At 34.7% G+C, this 22,520-nt stretch overlaps 1 protein-coding gene across 10 annotated transcripts in view; it reads right to left on the bottom strand.

Annotated features, from left to right (window-relative positions):
- Positions 1-22,520, bottom strand: part of AP3B1 (adaptor related protein complex 3 subunit beta 1) — a 174,699-nt gene that overhangs the window by 29,224 nt on the left and 122,955 nt on the right. For 9 of the 10 annotated variants that reach the window (XM_075526422.1, XM_075526419.1, XM_075526418.1 and 6 more), the window contains 2 exons: positions 22,300-22,406; positions 2,159-2,390 (listed from right to left, as the gene is read on the bottom strand). In XM_075526422.1, the coding sequence (XP_075382537.1) occupies positions 2,159-2,390; positions 22,300-22,406 (339 nt within the window). The remainder of the gene's footprint in view (positions 1-2,158; positions 2,391-22,299; positions 22,407-22,520) is intronic. The other variant, XR_012778927.1, reaches the window with a different exon arrangement.

Genomic DNA, 22,520 nt, shown 5'->3' with positions numbered 1-22,520 from the left:
ATCAAGATTAAGTTCTGAAAAATACGCAAAACATGGAGTTAATGCTGTTAGGCAAAGACCAAACTAACGCTAGGGAATGAATAGAAAACAAAGTATTCCAAGAAAAGAAGTCTGTGTAAAGCATCAAAAGATGACAGGCTCCAGCTCAAATTCAGACTAAACTTTACCAAAGTCTTTGAGCTTAATGTTTTCAAAGGGGGTTTCAAAGGCACCTAGCCACAAGAAAATACTGCACACAAGGACTTAGGTGAAATAATTTGGTCCATTTCTGCTGGCAAAATCAGGACAATTGCCAACAGTAATTGCAGTGATGGAGGCAAAACTAGACTTATACTCCAGCAGGAATACCTGTCTACACTGACACTTCTTCTGTTGGTTCTGCTGGGCAAATTATAGGATGTGTTTTCCAAATGCTGGAAACACAAAAGATAATAAGAAGAACAGGGCATATAAACTGAATTCTAGATAAAGTGACTAAGAATACAGAAAATTTGCATTCAAGCAAGAAAAGCAGCATTTTTTGGAAGGAGCTACAGATGATATATGGCTTATTTTCTGCAGAAGAAACCAATGGCTTCACAGGACAGACACCATAATAATGTCTTTCCTGGGGAAATAAATACTTTAAAGGGTAGGATTATGTTGTGGAACTCAAGAAACCTGAACTGGATAACTTATTAATTGGAGATTTTTTTCATGTTTTTTATGTGAGAGAAGTGAATGCTACTGTTGACTGTTATTGTGAGCACAGTATCTCCTGGTCTGATTTATAGTATTACTAGTTTTCTACTTGTAAGCCTTTGTGACTTTATTTCTTTTAATGTTTAAAGGGAGGGATACAAAATTAGGCTGATGGTCAAAACTAACTTGAAATCAGAACTCTGCACTGGACTTCTTATCTTGAGAAATAAACACTAAACAGTTCACGTAACACAAAATTTAATATATTTCCTAAAAGTAACTGTCTTGATCAAAATGCAATTATCAAAATGCAAATGGTTCCAAAATTTTAACTCTGAAATAAACTGTAGCACTCTACAATTGCTTTTGTAGCTATTTGGTGTAAATCTGTACAGCGTTTCAAATGTTAAAAAAAATAAGTATTTCAATAGCATACAGCAATTTAATAACAAACATCTTAACTACTGAAATCTTTACTTCACTGTTGTGCTTTAAAAACTTGTTTCTGTATTCTTCTAACGTGATAGAGATTCGCATAGTATTGTAGTTCACTAAAAGAGAAGAAACACATCTAAAGTACAGGAGCTTGTGTCAAAAAGCAGCATGTCTGTCCTTTCCATTTATATTATGAAATAGAGACACTTTTGCTCCTTCTGACTATACCACCATGTCCTAAAACAAAGAAATGCTGAGAAAAGAAAGCAGGTTGTGTGCTCAGGTACTACCCTTGAATAAAAGTTGCTATGATCTGTGCTCTTCTTTCTCAGATTTTCTACTCTTTTCCACTAACAGAAATTTAGCAAAAAACTATCCTAATCAGAAGGCAGAAAGTAAAGCAATTTAGGTTAGGACTGACTACAGCATTGCATTCTACCTAGTCTAAGAAGCCAGACTTTGTGGAAGTATGGTAGATGCAAACTAGACTAACACACACACTTCCATTCCACTGCCAAAAGCTCACAAAGGAAAAAATGAGAAAGCTCTGAGCCACCAAACTAAATAATACATCTACAAATGTTCTTTGGAAAGAGAAGTTCTTTCCAAAGCTTGGAAAGAAAATAATTGTGAATATATAAATCAAAGCCTATTCTTAACAGTACCCTGTTATATCCATTCTAGACTAAGGCTGTAAGAAAATTAAAGTCTGTGAGGAGACAGAAAAATTTTATTATTCAACTGGAATTGATATAATTGATATTTGAACAAGCAGGTAAGCTTTCAGCCATGGAAGTTCTGATCTAAGGAGTTATTTTCAAAGTCAAATACAAGTAGGGGAAAGCTGAATTAAATTTTTGTTAAAATCAGATTATCTAAGAAAAGATAGTTGCATGAGTGTATGTATGTATACATACATATGTATACGTGTGTATACATACATATATATGAGTATACATATGACTATGCAAAAACACTTCCCTATATTTGAAATTTTGCAAAAGATTAAAATTCTGTATTTTTAAAGATACGATACAATTACCTATTGGATTAAACTCATGCATCCTCATGCCTGGAGGTAATTTCTTCTCCCCGATGTGAATATTCTCTATCTTCTGATCAGTTGTATTTGTTACTGTCACTTGCACAGATACCATACGATCACCAAAAATGCCTGGCTGTCTTGAGAAGTGATAATGAGCTGCTAATCCTTTTCCACTCATTCGATGAAGCAGTTCATGTGTTTTTGTTGGCACAGAGACTTGGGTAGTGACCTGTTAAGTACAAAACAACAGTTGGTGAATGGTGTAAGCAAAGAACAGATAAAATGACAATTAAATATTGCACTTTTCACTCAGCTAGAATGCCTGCTTTCTAGTCGGAATTTTTGTGAACTAGAAACATGTAAGGACATATTCAAATCCATAAACAAATTGCAGTAATAGATATCAGATATCTGATAACAGAGCCTAAAAATAACATTTCTGGTGCTGAGAAATAGCAGCTTTAACTTTGTTGTATTTGCCTCACTTTCCATTATAAATCTGTTTTCAATATTTTAACTCTACAGTTATCCATTAAATTATTGGAGGTTTTTTAAGAGTTACAGTTAAAATAATTGTGTTGTTTCCAACAAGAAGTCTCTCTCCATTCTATGCATCAGAACTCAAGGATGACCCCAAGCCCACTGTGTACCGTGAAAGTATAGTGAGAAATTGTCTTCTCCTTCTCTTGTTAAAACCACAAAAAATGTTGCCTAACAATTACATCAGTCAAATACTAAACCCACAGTTGTACAGAGGAGAAGGATGTTACCACTTTTTTAATAGTCTTGCTGCCACAAACAATAAGAGAAATCCCAAGGATGTTTGGGTCCATTCTATCCTGAAGTAGCAGCATGAATAAAAGACATTCAGTGTGCAAACTCCCAGAAGATACGGCTGATAAGGAAATCTGTAATCATGAGCTCAAAAGTGCAAAAGTAAGGAATATGCAGAAAACTGCAGAAAAGTGAATTTGAATTCTTTAAACAAGTTTTAAGGAAAGGCTAGGAAATTGCATGAAAAGTAACAACACACAAACAGAACATCGAGGCTGAAAAAGCCAAATGCTCAGCATGAAAATCCCATTTGTCTGATCAATGCACTATGAGCTACAGAACTTTATAGTATATGTTAGATATATCTGTTTATCTGTTTCCACTGATGAGTGTTCATCTTCTCTTGCCCTACCCATAGCCCTGAATGCACAACGAAGTGAAAGAGAACTGCAAAGAGCAGGATGTTCAAGACTGCAAGCAGCTAAGCAACCAGAACAGGCTTTATCTTGCCTTCCCTACACAACTCTTACAGGTTGCTACATTTTCCTGACCACCACATTTAACATCAAGCGGCTGATCTGAAGACTTAGTGAACACTTCCAGTAATATGAGATGCTGTTAAGAGATGGGATTTAAACCCACAAGGTGTTACAGAAACGGGAGAGTATATAGAAAACATAAGGCTGTAAAGAATCCTGTTGAAAAACTTTAGAAGTTAGCCAGCACATAACAAACTTGATCTTCACCTCTGAGCACCAGTTTCTGAACTGGAAAGCCAGGCTAGTAATATCTATCACCTCAAATGAGTACCTCTAAAGATCAACTAATAAATGTTTAGAAGTGTGAGCACTACGTTGATGAAAGCTGAAGAAAACTACATGAGGAACTGAGTGAGTTTGTATTCAGAGGTTGCTTTGGAAGGTGCATTAAGTTTCACACATATCATACTGAATGAAGGACAATAATGAAGAAAAAAGGCAGAAAGTTTACCCATCCCCACAAAACTCAACCACTGTGTGACTGTAATTAGAACAACACATACAGGATGTGATCAAGCAAACACATCTGCAAGACCTTTCACATCAGATTTCCCTTTCAACTTTTACCTAGTGTTTCCTTCTCTAGAACACTAAAACTCTGGTATCAGTTTTTTTAGAAACAAATTCATGATCTACAAGTAGCCTTCAGTGTGAAGACAAAAGGCAGTTTTGAATATGTCTGAACTGAGGAAACTCCACAACCCCAACTCTGAATCTGTACGATTTATTAATATTTTTAAAGTAACTTAGTGAAGTTCAGATATTTTCTTCTCCCAAAAAAGATAATACAATGTTCTCAAGGACAACATTTTTAGCTTTGATGAGAAGAAAATACAGCTGCTTACAATAGAACACATACCAAATATTTAAATTTCTGTCCCTCTTCAAATAATAGTAGTAACACCACTTGAAGAATACAGGCACCATATTTTTAAACGGAGTAAATCTTTTCAGTTCAAATACTGATCTCCGATAAGCATGAAAATATCTAATACTTTTTGTCCAAGAACACAATTCAGTGAAATTTTACAAAACCCATAATGACCAAGTATCTTTTCACTCCAATGCCATTTTACATGCATAAAACCATGATAAGATTAGGGCTATTTTTATGTAGATTATCTTTAAATTATATTTATAAATTATTGACTCCTGTGACATCACATGACCAGATTTCTGGCTAATGCTAAATGAAAGGAAAAAGTACGAATTGTATGGACCTTCACAGTTACTCAAAATTCAAAACATCTTTGAATACTAAACCCAAACTTTAATAGAGTAATACTCTGCTTAGATTTCTACAAATCACTGACAATGTCAAACTCTCAAAAAACAACTCAGTTGTCAGGAAATAAGAAAGGAGTTACTTCAAATAATAAATATCTTATTGGTACACAGAAAGAGACAATAGCAGTAAGACGTTATTAGCAGACTCACACTAGCACCTGTTACTTAAACCATTACTGAAATAATGAATAAAACTTGAATTTTAAGATGCAGTCTTATTTATGTAGTCTAAATCTTATTTTTAAGTTTAAGCTTAGCTTTTAACTTTTAACATTTAATTGAATTTGAGCTGGACATGCATAATAGAAAAGTTTTCATGAAATGGTTCACCCATTTTTCATTAACAAGCTTAGTAAATATGTTTTATTCATGTTAAAACAAGTATTTTGAAGTACACTAGCTTCTCGGTGTTAACATATAGCTGGTTTTATTAATACTGTTTATTAATAGGAATGAAAACATAAAAAGTTAGTAGTCAGAAGTCCAACATGTACATACATATGCATACACATACAGCAAAAATCCCTCGCTATATTTAAGTTGTAACACTGACTCAAATTTTACTGAAACCTTCCTGTGATTTTTAGAGATTTTAATCTATGCCCCTTTCAGCATTACTTCTCATGTTTCAGTCATAATTTCACTTGTGAGCCCATTCACTTTTATTTTCCATATACTATACAGAGAAACAGACAGGCAAAGGACAGACAGAATAATGACATTATGTTTTAACCATCTTCCTTCCTGTACAACATTAATTTTCAGTTGCATTTAACATGGCAGTACTAGAAATAAATAAAATGTATACATGCTGAACAAAGGAATTTAGTTCTGGAAAATGAGAATTCTCAAGCCCTCTACTTGCTAGCAAGGGTTTTGAGCTCGCAAAGGTTGGTGTGACTGTAATGCAGTCTATTTAACAATTGCATCAGTCTGCTAAACAGAGTTTTTTGTTTTAATTCTAAAATTTTTAATACATACAATTGCAATACTTAAAGAAACCCATAGGGCAGATACCTGCAATCACTCTGGGGTTAAAGTAATCCTCCAAAGAGTTAATAGAACAAGAAGCATCTAGTAACCATGAGATAATTCCCTACAAATCTTACACAGCATATGTTTAAATAATAGAAGTCGTTTGTGTACCTTTGGATGGTTTATGAAAATAACCAATCAATTCTGCAGACACAACATTATTTCTAAAGGAAATCTATGTGACTCATGATGCCTGCAGATACACAGAGACAAACCACACATATTTTATCAGTTTATTACAGTAAGCAAATAAGCGTGGAATGAGAGTGCACATAACTGTCTACTTAACGCTTACTGAAACATTTATAAGAGCTGTTATCTCCCTAATAACAGACAGACAGTGTGCAATTTTAGAGAGGAGAAAAGCTTCATATTTTTTAACACTTCACTAAAAAGTAACTGAAGAGTGTAAAATGAAAAATACTCTGTGCAGTTAGCTGGTAATGGACCATATTATCAACTCAAGTTAGATTTATAGGATACAAACTAGTCACTAATAGTTATTTTATGACATAGTGTGTCTGCTTTTTTTAGGTAAAGATTATTAAGATTAAACTTGCAAAACTTTTTTTTTTTTAATACAGCTGTTTAGAATGACAGAAATTAAAAAATTAAAATACAGGCTGTCCTCCCACCCCATTTTGACCGAAAGCCATCATGAATTAAAAGTCAGCATAAGGACTCCACAGTGACATCATATGGGAACCTTATATTGGTACAAGGCAGACCAGCCCCTACGCTAACTGCACATATTGAAAGATGATCCATCACCCTAAAAGAAGCTGCAAATATTTTTAAACTACTTCCTATATAAGAACAAGAAGGGCAACTTCAGGATTTTGCCTTAGAAGTCCCCCACTCATTAACCACCCATAAAGTGAAAAGTGTAAGATCACTGACAGTAGTTTTGGCTTTCTTTACCACAACAGAGCTGACTAGTTACAAACCACTGAATCCTCTGCACATGAACATGCTTCTTTTTGCCAGCTCAATAAGTCCTTAATAACTAAGTTTAAGTTAATACAAAAACTATTTTCCATAATTATTTAAAATAAAAAGCACTACAGGGTTTATTAAACCACTACAGAAAACAGTGCTGGACAGACTTTCCTGTATGAAGTATTATTCTTAAGCACAAAATTATGTGTGTTGTCTTTTTTCTTTTGTATTTGTTCCTTAGCTTAATAATGCTGTAATAATAAACACAGATTAATTTTTGATCCTGATTCAGAAATTTATATATGTTTGGATAAAATATATATTATTGGAAAAAAATAGTTGCTTCCAAGAATGATGATAATTATAGTTCTATTCCTCTAAATTACATTCTGTTAAAGCGGTGGACTGAATCAGTTAATCTAAGTAGCCCTTCTACTGCCCTCCTATTGGCAATATCCATGACATAATCCAAGAATGACCTACTGAGCTGTGAGAGCTATATCCTCTCTTACACTCACTGTAAGGCTATGCTCCAGTAACTCCGCAACAGCTAAGAGAAGGGCTATCACGTAGCCCAGCCACATTTACATGATCTTTCAACCGAAGCTGTAAGAGCAACTTAACTATAATTTTATAGTATCAGGAGAAAGATGGAAAATCAGGCAAACAAAGGAAAGACAACTACTGGCATGAAACAGTATATTCATGATGTTTTGCTCCATTACCAGTTACGTATTACTTACAGTCATGAGGCAATGTCTTCCTTATACAGCTTTTACAAAAATAAAGAATTAACAATTCATAAAAAGATATAATAAAAAGCAAACAAAGAATTGCTGAAAGAATGTCAGTGTTCATTATTTCAAGAGGCTGTAGCAAACCCCCACATTAATGCATACTTAAGTCACGCTAATATGAATTGCCACACTAAGGACAGCATCCCTCTGATGGGGGGTGGGGAAACAAAACAAGCAAGCAAGCTAGCTCATATTTTCTGCAGTCTAGAAAAGTAACAGGATACCATGATTCCATTTGGGCTAACTTATCTAGACATACAGACACTTGAGGACATCATGTCAAGTTCTGGAAAATACTGAAAATAACTTTCCACCAAAGGCACATTTAACTGCTTTCCATCTACTAAACACCTTCTAAAAGCCATGTCTGCTAGGAAGTCCTTCAACTTCTAATACATCTAACTCCCTTCTTTTTGCATTGTCACCAACTTTTAGGCTCTACACTTCCCTAAATGATTAATATGTCAATGAGGCTAATTGAAAATTAGCATATTAATGCTCATATCTTTAAACCACTATTGGTTTCAGACAATTTCAGCCATTATAAAGTGAGTTCCAAAAATTCCTACTGAATTCCAACATTGACAGAATAATACTTTTGTCTCTAAAAACTTGCGAGGCAAATAAAAATAAAAAAACCAAAACAAGTAACACCCATTGATTTTTAAATCACACGGAGATGAATCTCAAACAAAAGAGCACTTTTATTATACTGCCCATAGTCTGACTCTGTAAGGCTGCCAAAATTAATCATTTTCTCTGCCTTTTTTAAACTCTAATATTTGTATGGTCCCAAATAGGTATAAAATCATCCTTTCAAAAAGTAGTGTGGTCAAGGTAATCTGTGAATCTAAAGATGATCAAAATCTTCTGTAATATTAAGTTATCCCTTTTCTAATATTTTATGTCCCTTAAATTTTTCAATGGTTCTCTTAAAATATAACCAACTAGACAGATTTCCAGTAACTCTGTATTAATAAAAAGTATTGCTCTTAGAGCATAAAAATGACTACATGATATAAAGTAACCAGAATTATGCCTTAACCTGGAGTTCATGAACAGTAGAAAACTATTAATGCCATTCCAGATTGATCAAGCACTTTTAAAACTGAGTGTGCACTTGTTTTGTATTTTATGTATAACTGGGGGCCAGTGAGATAGATTGCATTTTGCATGTATAATAGAACTTAAAGCTTTATATTATAACAACACATGGTTTTATTTGAGATTTGGCATCTTTGCCTTTTCCTTCTGCTGAGCATAATGAAACACATGAATAATCCAATGAAAATATTAGTGAAATCTTTTAAAAAGCCACACAAGAAAGAATTTCAGTAGCAACAAAATGGGAACATTCTCATGATTAGAGTCAGGGTTATTACACAAACATGAAGGAAAGGGCTGAACCCAGTGTCATAATTATGGGCCACAAACCTTGGTATAAATTCACAAGTACACATTCTTCCCCACAGGATATTCTGGGATCACCAGTGGTCTGTGAAAGGAGCTTAAACAGATACTAAGAGAGAATTTTCTTTTAACTTCATTTGCAGAAAATTCCTATGCTCAAGTGTTTTAACTGTATCCCAATCCAGGTTTCAACTTCTAAAATAATGGTGACAAAATCAAGTGGTGAAATTCATATCTCTGCATGGGAAACCTCAAGATTTACTATCATTTTGTCCTATGTACGCTTCTACAAAGTGAAAAGCAGACAGTCTGGCGGTTGATGCATGTGTGTGACTTTCATCAAGTAGCACGGTATTTTAAACTCCTTTACAATAGTCATTATGTGTTTCAAGGAAAAGCCATTCTCCCAATATACAAACAAGTAATTTACTTCAATTTAGTGATTCGACCCTTCCACTGACCACCTAACTGGAAAGTCTAAGGATTACCTGAAGTAGTTTAAGAGTTAGAAAAACAGAATAAGGTGGCAGCCTCACCTTGTGTCCTAATTATGAAATTGAAATAGCGGACGCTGCCAAGAGGGATTAATATAGATTTTGGCATTGAGTCTAAATGACTTCAAAGAAGTTCCTACAAATGGTTCCTAATATACTATTTTGATTTTGGCAAACAGCCAGTACTCTAGAGACTTCTAAAATGAAAACATACTGAACCCTACTGGCTATAATGTATAATTTTACAGTTAGGGTTATACTATTGCAACTCCTGCATATTGGTTTCTTCCAACAGAAGCACCTAGTTCAAACTTTCCCCTGGAAAAGGACCTCTTGTATCAGGATAAGTGTATATTGTAAGTTGAAACACTTACTACACAGTACTACCTACAAGCCAAAGTGAACTCAGCCTGTAGTACACTATATTTGAAATCTAGCACAGATATTTATGAATGCTAAAATGTAAATTACATATTTGCCAGCTTAACACAACTATATTTCAATTGTGGTCACTATACTTTTGTTGAAGAATGCAACATGTTATTTTGGCTTCTCTCAGGATGATCTTAAAGCACAGTAACCCACCTGCAAGGACAAAAATCCAAAATCAGCACTGAACCCACTGCACACATACATCTATATTAGCACTTCCTCAATGTGGGTGTAGAATCTCTGCATGTACTGGAATACATCTCTTATACATTGCATTGATGTGCCAATTTTTCCCAAGTTTTATTTCATTTTACACATAATGTTTTAACCTGAAAAAATCCATATTCCTTAGTTTGCGAAAATTACAGTTGACCCGAGACCACTGCTAAAATACAGCTTTTCTGTGTTTTGTTTTCCTTAAGCTTAACTTTTTGGCCTTAAGAAGAAAGAAAAAAAAAATCTGATAGAGTTTGTAGCCTGTTAAGAGACAAAAGAGGTTTATTTATAACCAGTTACCTTCAGTTTCTTGGTTTAAATTCAAAAGCACACTTTTTCTTTTTTTACTTGGAAATTTGTGGCATCAAATGACTTATTCAGCCTCCACGAGGACACTTCTTTTCACACTCATTAAGAAGAAATGCCACTCAATCCCATCCACACACACAGCTCAAAGTAAGCAACAACATGCACAGCATACCGCAAACAAAAATACCTCACCCTATGGACATCTCTAATAAAGGCTCCACTGTACAGACACAGATCCTGAATGTAAGCATGCTGCTTTACATAGTAGCTGTGGCCATAGTTAAGTCCCTCAGTTGATGACTGAAGGCAAATTAGGTAGGTAATTTTTTTTCTCATCTACTTTTGAAATTACCTTGGTACTAACCTATACAGAGTATTTCTGCTACTATAGTCTAAATCCTCCAAAGATTGTTAGTCAACTGAGCACAAATGTAGCAGCAGGAAGACTGTGACAATGACCATTTATTAAAACCTACTCCATTTTACAGCAACTTTTAATACACAATTGTATTTCATAATAGTTGAAATTTACGATTTAGGTAATAAGCGTATGTTCTAATGCTGCTGGTATGACAAAGCTCCTTCAGTGGAAATGGTCGAATGATTTTTTGTACATTTTTCATAAAAACATTCCAAAATAGTAACAGTAAAAATTTGTACACAAACTTCTTTTACAGCCATGAATTCCTAAACTCCACTACATAATTAATAGATGTATTTTACAGCTCTTACAAATGTACCTCTCCCCAATTCTTCTGGCATCTTCAAATCAAGAACACAGATGCTAGGGACTAGAAACACTAAGCAACACTGTATGCAGCCATATAAAGATGGAAACATTTCCTAATCCACGTGAACAAAAGTTTAAAATGAAAGCTTTCATCAACTGCACAGCAATCAAAACTACCTCAGGAAGATTCTAGAACTGCTTTTTTAGTCTTAATATGTCAAGGCACTGTTCACCAAGTCATTAGGAGAAAAGCATGCAAAAATAAGGTGAAAGTCTGCCACTAAAGTGAGCTTTTTAAAACCCATCTCCCTGATAATACAATATTTAGTCACAGCATCATTCAACAGCCTTTAAAGAGGCATCTGTCTCTCCAATATTCTCTAGAGTCTATGGCATAAGAGGACTGAAAACATTTCTAAATGATGCTGGTGTGAGAAAACAGTGGCACATCACTTACCAACTTTTTAAAAACAACCTTAACACAGGTTTGGAGGGAGGGCAATGGAGGGTATCCCACCTTCCTGTAACTTAGCAAGAAGTTTTAAAGTACATTAAAATACATCAGTATTGACATAATGTAAAAGATTCCAAGTCACCTTACTTTAACAACTGCAACGTCCTTGCGTTTCACTTATTTTGTATTGCTAGCCTACAAGTCATGTGGCAACATACTACTGGTCTGTGGCAGGAATGATATGCCATAACAGCAGTAACACCTCTCAACAAGTGGAGTTAACAAGTTATTAATTTCTAGCTAAGAGTTCGAAATTTTTCTTCCAACTCTGATGTATAGTCCTCAGAATACTCAACATAGTCTCACAATGCTGTGCTGTAGATGACAAATGCAAAAGTCTTAACATCAGGAAACTCAGTCTTCTACTTTATCAGTTTTATACACAACACTGGGCAATCAAATATGAAATAATATAACTTGTTAAACAGCTATTGCAGAGATAGGTTTAAAAAAAACAATAATTCTTGCTGCATCCTAAAAAAAGTACTGTATTAGGTATACAGTTGTAATGAAGTTGAACTGACTGTTACGTATAGTTAATATATGTTATGCAAGCAAATGATATCGACAGCCTTCTAGGTGCTGTATAAATTCACATTCTATTTCTATTATAATTCTGCTTTTGCAGTTAAATAAACTTTGTCATAGGATCATCATTTACTGTGACCCTCTGAAAATAAAGTGAACACTGATTAGCACATTTTCTGGCACATGTCGTGTCTCTGTCACTAAACAATGTCTTAATTTTAAATTCTTGTTCAGAATAACTGCTTTGACAACTACTGTCACTATTCAAGGTCTGCACAAAGCTTCAAACTGCATATTATCACCCATTGACAAACTCGACATTTTATGAAGAGCCCCTTCTCACACTGACTTATCCTCCTTACCCTGTGTAAATAAGTAACAATTCATTTTATAACCTTGACTTTAAAGTCCAGCCCTTCCACCCTCTTTTTTCTTCTTCCTAAACAAGTGACAAAGAACAAGGAAGCTGATTGAAGGGGTCCATTATGTATCAACTTAAAGAAAGGCGAAGTGATTGATGAAACTAGCAGTCACCTTCACTGCTAGCTACTGCACCTGTATCCTTTTTGTCAAATGACCTGAAAATCCTGCTGACAGTTTAACATTCACCACAAGGATACACTCTCTAGTACTGTAGTTTTGAATATTTTTATTTGCTCAGAAATTAATGGGAAGATTTTTTTTAAGATAGAAGCACACATTTAAAATTAGCAGCAATTTGTATTTTCTTCCCACGTATCTTCTGCTTTCTAACAGTTTACCTGGCAAAAGTATTAAATAATACTCGCCAGTAAGCTGGCAAACCACAGTTCCTCTGCAGGTGTCACACAGTTAAATCGTTCACATTATGATCAGCATTTCAGTAAAATTTGTCAACGGTGATAAGAGAATCTCAGTTAATTTCCTTATCACAGAAGAAAATCAGTTTCCAGGTTTCAGACTAAGTTTCAGAGCTTTTCAGCAACAACCTTTTAAAAATAAGAAAACACTTTTTTTTTTTAGTTTTCAGTTTTTAAATTATATCTGGCTACTTTAATACAATTCTGGGTTAGCAGATCAAGTAAAACTTTCTTTTAGACTCAAAAGGATGACTAAAAATGCCAACCCCAAACCATTCCTATGCTACTAGAGTTGGTTTACTACTCTCTGTATGAAATAAAATTTTCACTGGGAAAGTGACAATTGAGAGGCAGGAAAATCTCAAAAATAATAATAAAAAAGCTGCTTTTCTGTGTGGGACACAGCACCGTTTCCTTTGGGCATTTATTACCTGTTAAAAACCAATCTTTTGGTGAGTGGCAGTTCAGGGTTTTTGAGAGCAAGCTGCAATATTTCTTCGGGTCTGCAGAGTCATAATTAAAGCTGAACTGAGTGGAATTGGAGAGGGAAGGTCAGCGAGGTGCCGTATGAGAGATGAGGCTAGGCTGATGGGCACCAAATGAACAAATTATGATGGGCCCCACTCAATGTGATGAGGTCAAATGCTTGTTTCTACCCACTGACAGTTCAATTTCCCTGAAATGTCTCTCGGTTCTCTATGAGCTAATTATGAATGAAAAGTTATCAACTGCCCTCACCAAAAAGAGCTTTCTTGGAGCTTTTAATGTAAAAATATTGTTAGAAACGCATGCTGGCCCAGCTTTTTAGCCAAACAATACCCAGAACAATCTAAATACCAGTGTTATACTATATACTTTTTACCTGCAGTATAGATGTGAAACGTTCCTCAACTGCTATTAGATAAAACACATAAGTAAGTTTTATAAAGCAAACCCATACTAATATTACCATTTATTATCAAAAGGTACTGTGCTTATAGCTTTGTATAACATAAACAACATAACTTTCAAATATTTTAATGTAACTATTAATTTCCAAGAAAACATTGCTGGGTTTTTAGTTTAAAGTCCCAATGCTTAGCTGTATTCCAGTATGCAGATGATATTTCAGCACAACTCTAAAGTGACTGATAAAAATGCATCATTCTTTCATGGAGCCTCAGTTTTCAGAGTGGTCTCCTGATTGCCTTTGTGAAATATTATCTTTTGAAAATTCAAGCACATATGGTTGCATATACTTCCAAAGTTTTAGATAAGGAGTGAACACAGAAATTTTTAAATAGACTATTGTAGAAGTTGGATCTTTGAAGTTAAAAGAATAGAGAAGTGAATAGACTTTAAAACTAGCAGTTGAGAACAGGAGTGTCTCAGAAATTCCAGACTACTTACTTGCATAGAGAGATAATTTTGAAGACTCTTTTTGCCACAATTATTTGCTACTTCAAAGTTAAGAAATGACAGTAGTCTAATGCTTCAATTTAGAATGTTACCTGGCTTTTTTTTATTACAAAGCTGTTTCTATTTGATATGTTTACTTACAAGGCAGAAATTTTAAAGGAAACTCCTAAGAAGAGGTGATCAGAACTTTACTTTGCAATGTATTTTTACATTTATACATGTAATATCCATATACTTGGCACTGCACAAGATGGGACTGTGTGAAAGCATTAATTATACCAACTTTTAAATTATACCAACTAATGCAACACTAGCATACATATAGTTACAATAGGATGTTAAAGTCAGAGTGTATCTGATATATATTGATTTATAAACTAAAATTATTTTTCAGATGTTAAGAATATCACATAAAATGAGTGGGGATAATGTAAAGGGAAACTTCAAAACAGTGTTTTCTAAAAATTCAATATAATTTTAAGGTTTTTTAAAGAAACTGGCTAAAATAAGCAACTGTAAAAGAGTAACAGACATAAATCTTTAATCACAAAGTTTGAAGCAGTCATCTATGTGGCTAGCATATAGAGCCATAATAAAAAAGTAAGCCTGAAGGTTTTCAGTACAGCACAGTATTAAATTTGTCAATATAACAGTTGCTGTCGTTGTAGTTACCATACTATCTTATTAGACACACTTTTGATCAAGTGTTATTACAACAACAAAAAAAACCTGTGCTGCACAGAGCCTTCATGTTTAAGTACCACAATTAAGAACAGAGAAATGCAGTTCATTCATTACAGAACCTTTTCAGGAAGTTGATTTTTTCTAATTCTTATTGTAATTGCATTGTTCTAATCCTGTATTATAAAGGCAGCTGCTTGCCTATCATTTGTACTTTCCTCGTTAATCCTGACTCAGTGAATTAACCTTTAATTACAGCCGTTAAAATTGAAATGAGCCTCTTGTCTGGCTGGGGCTGCCCCCTTCCAGTGCATGAGACTGATGAAAATTTTTAGGGTCAATGAATATGTCCCATGTCATGTCTGATAGATGCTAAAGATGTGAGGAGGTAAATATTACCTTATAAAGATATGGTTGAAATTTTTAAGAGCTAGGTTTTGTTGACAAAATAAAACAAAAATATGGCTTAGGTTACCCCTCTCTTCTGTCTGAGCTACATAGCATAACACACATACAGACACACTGTTTTACATACATTACCACACTATATATTTAAAGAACAACTTATGGAATCATCATCATGCACTAAACATGCTTGTTTTTAAACACCTAGAACCACCTCTGTTTACAGCAGTCCTATTTTAAGGAGCATATTATATGTATTTTTCATGTTGGAAAGAAAAAGAAGCATTACTTTAAATTGTCTCATAGATCTAAGCATTTAATTCTCAAAAAAGTTTGATGAGTTTTAAGGACAGTACTGACTTTTAACAGAAGGCAAAAAAAGATCAAGGGTCTCCTCACAGTAACTTATCTAAAGGAGTTTATTTTTGCAATACCCCCCTCCCCCAATTTAATTTCTATTTTATAAATAGGATTTTAATATTGTAATTGCACTTTACTTTGCAATTTTAGCATTTTTATTTTTAAATACAATATTTGAATATTGGTTTAATATTTTTCACTCTGAGATTATGAAACAGCAAAATAGCATTGAATCAGGAGCATTACTGTTAATCAAAGACCTGGTTACTCAGAATACAATTTCATTAATATACAAGTTGCTACAGACTGGGCATACTATTATTTGGGCCAGTGTCTTGTATCAGAAACTTGTTTCTGACTCAGAAGAAAATTAATGTTTGAACTTCCAAATTAAATTCTCCAATTTATTTAAAAGAAAAGAAGTTGAAGGTTCTTAATTCTTAAGTGTAGAGCTTGTTAAGTATTAATGCATTTAATAAACGTCAGATGGGTACTTTTAAGGCTTGAACACTAATAAACATTACAAATATTGATAAATGGATTTCTAATTAAAGAACAAAGGTGAAATGACACTTTAAAAAATGGTATCATAGCAGGTTTTTTTTTTCAAGCTACCATTTCTAAAAGTATGTGGAAGCAATTCCAGAAAGGACATTATAACTTTCAAATACTGGATGTAACATATACTATGTTACCAATTTAAGAACACCCTCTTATACAGCAAATTTATATAAACACAGAAAAATAAAATTAAGTATGCAGGAAGTCTTTGTTTCATTCCTTCTTCTGTCTTGGCAATGGTTAATATCTGCTGATGAGCAGCTACATTCATTTGTAGATCTCCAAGTGCCTTCCCAAGGTGAGTAAGCATCATTATCCTCATTTTTCAGATGGAAAACTAAAAGATTAAGTTACTCCCTCCAGATCACACAGCAAGTAGTAAGCCCAAAATAGAACTCATTTTCCATATGTAACACCCAGTTCTGTATCCACTGGACCACGCCGCCTTCCCACAAGCATCAGTCACACCTAATCAGCTGCTTAGCTGAATTTTGGGCGGCACTAAGAGCAAGTTGCTTTTTAACTCTTAAATTTAAGACTACGCCTTTTCACTTGCTTCATAGGTACAAACTTTCCCAGGCACCCTATTAACATATGATATTTGTAAAAAGTGGTTTCAATTAAGCCTTGTGCTAGTTACAAATCTTGTAGAGCACAAAGTATGGGGAAATGGAGACAACACAGATAAGTTAAACTGTTCCACATGGAAAAAGCACCATCTTAAGAAACAAAGCTGGAGAGAAAACTACGCAGAACTCCAAAAACATCCCTCCTCAGTGTGCAAGTGTGGTCAATGATGCAGACAAATTATAACACACACAGGGATAGGATACATGGAGACTATCTTGTGGCACATTTCCCCCTTCACCTCCCCAATTTCAATCTTTATATAAAAAGGTGGGCTTCAGAAGAAGTATAATGAAAACATTTAATGCATAGGAAAAAACTCTCCTGTGATGAGACACCAAAAGGGTAAGACATTTCTTATAGGAAGCTGAAAAACAAGAGGGCAAATGGTAAACTATAAAAAATAATAAAATTATATCAAGGATACCATAAACCTGTGTTATCCTAACACAAAACCACAAAAACATCTGATAAAACAGAAGATGTAGCTAACATTGAAAACCGATTTAAAAGAAACATCTTTTGTCCGAGTAAAGAATTTTAGAAGTGTCCTAAGAGGGACTGGGTATATTTACAGATATATAAAACTAGTTACTTAAAAAACAATGGTAGTTGATCAAAATGTCTCAGCACATGGGGCAGAAAAGTACCAAGAACCTAGTCAAACGATCACACGCAGTCCGCTGTTATCACAACTGATTGCGCTACATCTCTTTCATGACATTAACAAGTTAATGTTTCTTCTGATACAGCCATTCCTGAGGTAAGAACTCAAACCAGAGCTGATATGAATGTTAAATGTATCTAGTTATAGAATAATTGCTGCTAATAAAGCTCTGAAAAAATAAAACTCATGAAGTTGAGTGCATGCCAATAACCATTTGGAAGAACTACTATTCATTTCTCTGCTGTAGGATTTTGCAAATTCTTAAGCACCTCAGGCTAACCTTTCCTGCAAGATGCATACCAGACTAGAGCCATGATATAATCCATTATTGCAATGCTTGTGTTCCTGGTACTTCTAAGAGATCCTTCACACAGGAAAAGAATATACTTGACAGTCAGTCTTAACACTTGCTATAGTGGAATTCGAAACAGTCTAAATTGACAAAGCAACCTAAATGATAAGAAAGTTTTCCCCTGTAAAGACTACCTCAACAACTTAGAAATTAAAATACCATTTAAGGTGTTCTCCTATTCTGAAAATATCTCTAGTTGAATATTGAGGGAGTTTATATTTACTATTTCTCAAGGAATTCTGTAAGTGTGCTCAATTTGAAATTAAATGTATTTATCACCTGGTTTGACAGGTCTGCAGCTTGACCTTGACTTTTGTCAAAAGCTATTATTTCTGCTCTATGCATCACCACTCTAAAGAAGTTCTCAAAGTGGATTGCAGTCAAAAGTTCTGTAGAAGACATGGGACAGAAAACAAGATGATTTACTCCTCCCTTCCTAAACAGTTTCTGTGGAACTCTGAGTAGTAGGAAACAATAAAAACATATCATTGGTAATAACTAGTATCAAGAGAATACACTGAACATGCCGAATAAAACCTTAGTAAGTAAAGCAGTAACACTTCTACAATTATACCATAATTCCATATGCACAATAATTAATGGCAACACTAAATTGTTGCATCAAATATTTTTATAAGTAACTCCTCACCACAACAAGAGTTTTCCCTTCTTTTGCTACATGGTTTTATGATGAAATTCTCTTATTCACCCTTGACTTTTTCCCCAAATTACCCTCTATTTGTGGCAGGGGAAATAATCCTCTCCCCTCAAATCCTACTCAACTCAGCCCATACTTCCACACACTTTTTGGCCCATCCAACTGCTGCTACCATCAGAGCTCATATTCAGCTGTCAATTCTCCCTTGCACTAACACTGTTCTGAATAATAACAATTTTCTTGCTACCAAAGCAGTATTTCCTTCTCACTAATTTTATTTTTAAAAGTATGTGTCATTTTTACCAGTTAATGATCATATGCGGCATACTCAGGGCTCTACACATTTAGGAGAGCAGTTGCTTGTACATTTTTACCATCTAAAATCCTAATGAGAAAGAACAGGTGGTTTAGCTTTTTTCTCATCAGCTGTGTGATCGGTAGGAACAGATGATCATTCCCCTCTTCAGCTTCTCTCTGATACCACAGCTCTCCTCTTCCAGCAGATTATAACCCTCTGGTCCTTATGTCATTCATGAGTTTTGCTTTCATTTCCCTATTCTCTCACTTTATACACCCACACAGGGGACAACACCCATTTCCAGTGTTTTCCAGATAACCGCTTTACACTGACAGCCTGCAGCTTTCTCTTGCCTCCTATTTTTCACTGGCACCACATCTTCAAGTATCTTTCAAGCCTGCAAATGTATCCATCTAAAACTCAATTGACTCCAAATGCAGAGTTTCCCCAAGCACTTAGGTCTGAATTCTCTTGCATGCACACCCTGAAAAGTCCCACAGTAGCCTCTGGCAACCTCAGTTACCTGGTTCGGTTGAGCCACCTGAAGATGGACTACATGGACCAGGGCAGAAGCATGCACAAGGATTTACTATGTTTTGCATCCAGTTAGAAGAAAGTTGTCCATAAATTACCAGAGAATTTTGTTTCTCCTGGAACAAACTATAATATGCATGTGTGCGTTTATATGAGGGAGAAGTGTGCTATATGTAAACATGCATCATAAAAACAAATGAGCCACAGGACAAAGCATCAGGTTGTGCACTGCAGTTTCTATTCAAGGATATTTTGGTTTTGTAGGTTTAAAGAGACCCATACCATTACTGTAAAACCATTCTTGTATTTATGCTTTCTACAATGTTCAGCAGCTATGAATTTGGAGTTATAAGTTTTCTAAAAGCTGTATCCAATTACAGTGCTGAATGATTTGAATAATAGACTGCCTGACATATTCCAAGATAAGTGGCTGCTACATTTCTTTGATATTAGGGTCATATACTGTACTTATCTATTTTTACTCCATGCTCTCTATTGCCTAGTAATAAATTAATTTCTCACTGTTAGTTTGGCATGTGCCCTACAGTTAAATTCATTTTCTCTCCCACTGAAGGAAGAAAAAGTTTTCTGAAGTATGACAACTATCCTCCTTATTTTTAGAATTAGTCATAACAGATTAAATTCAAAATACTATTTTAAGATGGGCATTCCCACATAAAGTCTTAAAAGGTGATCTTATATTTTCATTTTTAGAAAATTACCTGATGGTGCTGAACAACATGTGACAATAGTTATTTAACTATTTGTATGCCAGACTTTTTATAATATATGGGTATCATTTGAAAGAACAGTTTTTAACATTTAATTTTGTTGCTTCCTCGTGCACAAAAGTCAGCAAAGGACCTCACGTACATCTGCAACTATTATCAACAGTAATCAGAGTTGAACTTACATCTGAACATGAATACAGCCCAAACCACGAGCAGGGAGTATGAGGAAATGTTCCAGCTTCCTTGACGGTTACACATTTTACCAGGAACTCAGCAGTACCAAGAAAGAGGCATTTTGCAGAATCAACGCTTTCGTGCATAACTTCTTCCACTGTTTAGCCTACACCTTCTAACTCTTTCTATCTAACAACTCTATTTCATTGCAGTTACCTTCTGAAGAATGGGGAGAAGCAATTTAGCAAACAAATAGTGGCAATCAGGAAGAAAGCAAGCATGAATGTGGGAGTGGAACATGTGTTCATGTACTGTAGATGATGAAAGGACTAAAGACATTGGCAAACAGGGGGTGTTCTCAAGCATCCAACCTTACTGATTGCTATCTTTAACTTACCCTCAAAGATGATAATTCTGAAGTAAAGCAAAGACACCAGAGTCATTCTTAAGCTAACCCAGAGCCAGGAAAACAGATGATTGCCTGTGTTTTGAGTTGTCAAAGCCATAAAGGATGGCAAAGAAGCAATTGTGGGATTGCAATCACAGGAATAACAACACAGTTGTAGTTAAATTCAGGCTTGCCACCTAACACTGCATACTGCACTGCAAAATAACATGGAAGAGAATTTCTGGCATTTTTAGACTGTGTGACAGGTGAACAACTACTCCATCAGGTAAAGTGACTGCATGTCCACAGATTGTTACTGCTCTGCTTGAAATTTAAATTGCATCACAATTGTCTTTGATAAGGCTAATATCCAACACATGATCTGAAAGTCTATCTTTTCAACATCAAATTTTAAAGCCTGTAAACATGAAACTGAACAATCAGCTACAACCCTTTATTTCTTGAGTCAAATCATTCATGCACCTCCTTTATGTAAAAGTATTTGATTTTGCAAATGTATTGCTCCCAAAGCCAGCACAAAGTACTTTACCAGCAATTATTAAAGTTGCAGTGTAGGTTCTATATACCAGCCTCATTAGAAAAAAGGCTAGGCTAAAAAGTGCCTGTGCCTCTGGTATTTTTTTCTGGTCACTCCCATCCACTTTCACAAGGATAAGTATCCTATGTTGTACTGCTGCAATTCCTTATTAAATTGCAAATGTAAATTGGACACACAAAATTACTAAAAAAAAAAAAAAACCAACCAAAAAAGAACAGCACAAACTACTATCATTTCCCGCAACAATGGAATGCCCTCTACCTTCATGACTTTGCTAACCTTAATTATACCTATAGTTTTGGTAGTATACCTATAGTTTTCCCTAATGGAAAGTGCTACAAAGCAGAAAGCACTAACAGAATGAATCATGACACATACTGATACACCACTGATTGTAAATCTATACCCTTTTTATTTGCACCCAGGGGCTGTGCTTTGTATGTTCATGAAAAATTACTTCCAAGTAGCAAAATGGCATAATTGGAGGCATGTATGGTAAACAAACAGGCTGAGGATTAACAGGTATGTTATTTTCTTGTAGTTTATTTTTGATAGCGTAGCAACTAGATGATTTGAAAGATTTGTATAGTTTGGATACTTAATTTGTGAATTTAAGTTTCCCTGAAGCAGAGAAAAAGATGGATTGAAAGACAAGGTCAAAAATCCTTGAAGACATCCTGCTCAGATGTGCAATATTCATACTTTTCTCCATGTCTCAGAATGTAATTATTACAGATCAAAAAAAGCTGCCAGACTTGCATGTAAACCAGAATTTCATACAAGACCTTTATAGCTGAAAGTACTTTAAAAAAAATCACTTTAATGACTGGCTCAAAAACACATGAAATGCTTAAAATTAAGACACACACCCCCCACACCCCTCCTTTTTAAAGGCTACTTACATCAATGACTGATGAACTTGACAGACTTAATCCCTCTAGGTCAGCTGTTAAACTTGGGGACAAAACAGCTGCTGTAGGAACTGCCACAGGAGTTGTCACAGGACAGACTAGAAGTAAAAAGGCATGTGATAATTAATTAAAAAAAAATTAAAATACTAGGAAGGTCAATGAGCTATCTTCATTAAGCGTAAAAAGATTTATGTCTTGATCTAATTATTTCA

The sequence above is a fragment of the Mycteria americana genome, chromosome Z (genome assembly GCF_035582795.1).
Source record: "Mycteria americana isolate JAX WOST 10 ecotype Jacksonville Zoo and Gardens chromosome Z, USCA_MyAme_1.0, whole genome shotgun sequence".
NCBI lineage: Eukaryota > Metazoa > Chordata > Aves > Ciconiiformes > Ciconiidae > Mycteria > Mycteria americana.
The sequence above is the reverse complement of the archived record's forward strand: the minus strand, read 5'-3'. Positions and strand labels throughout refer to the sequence as shown.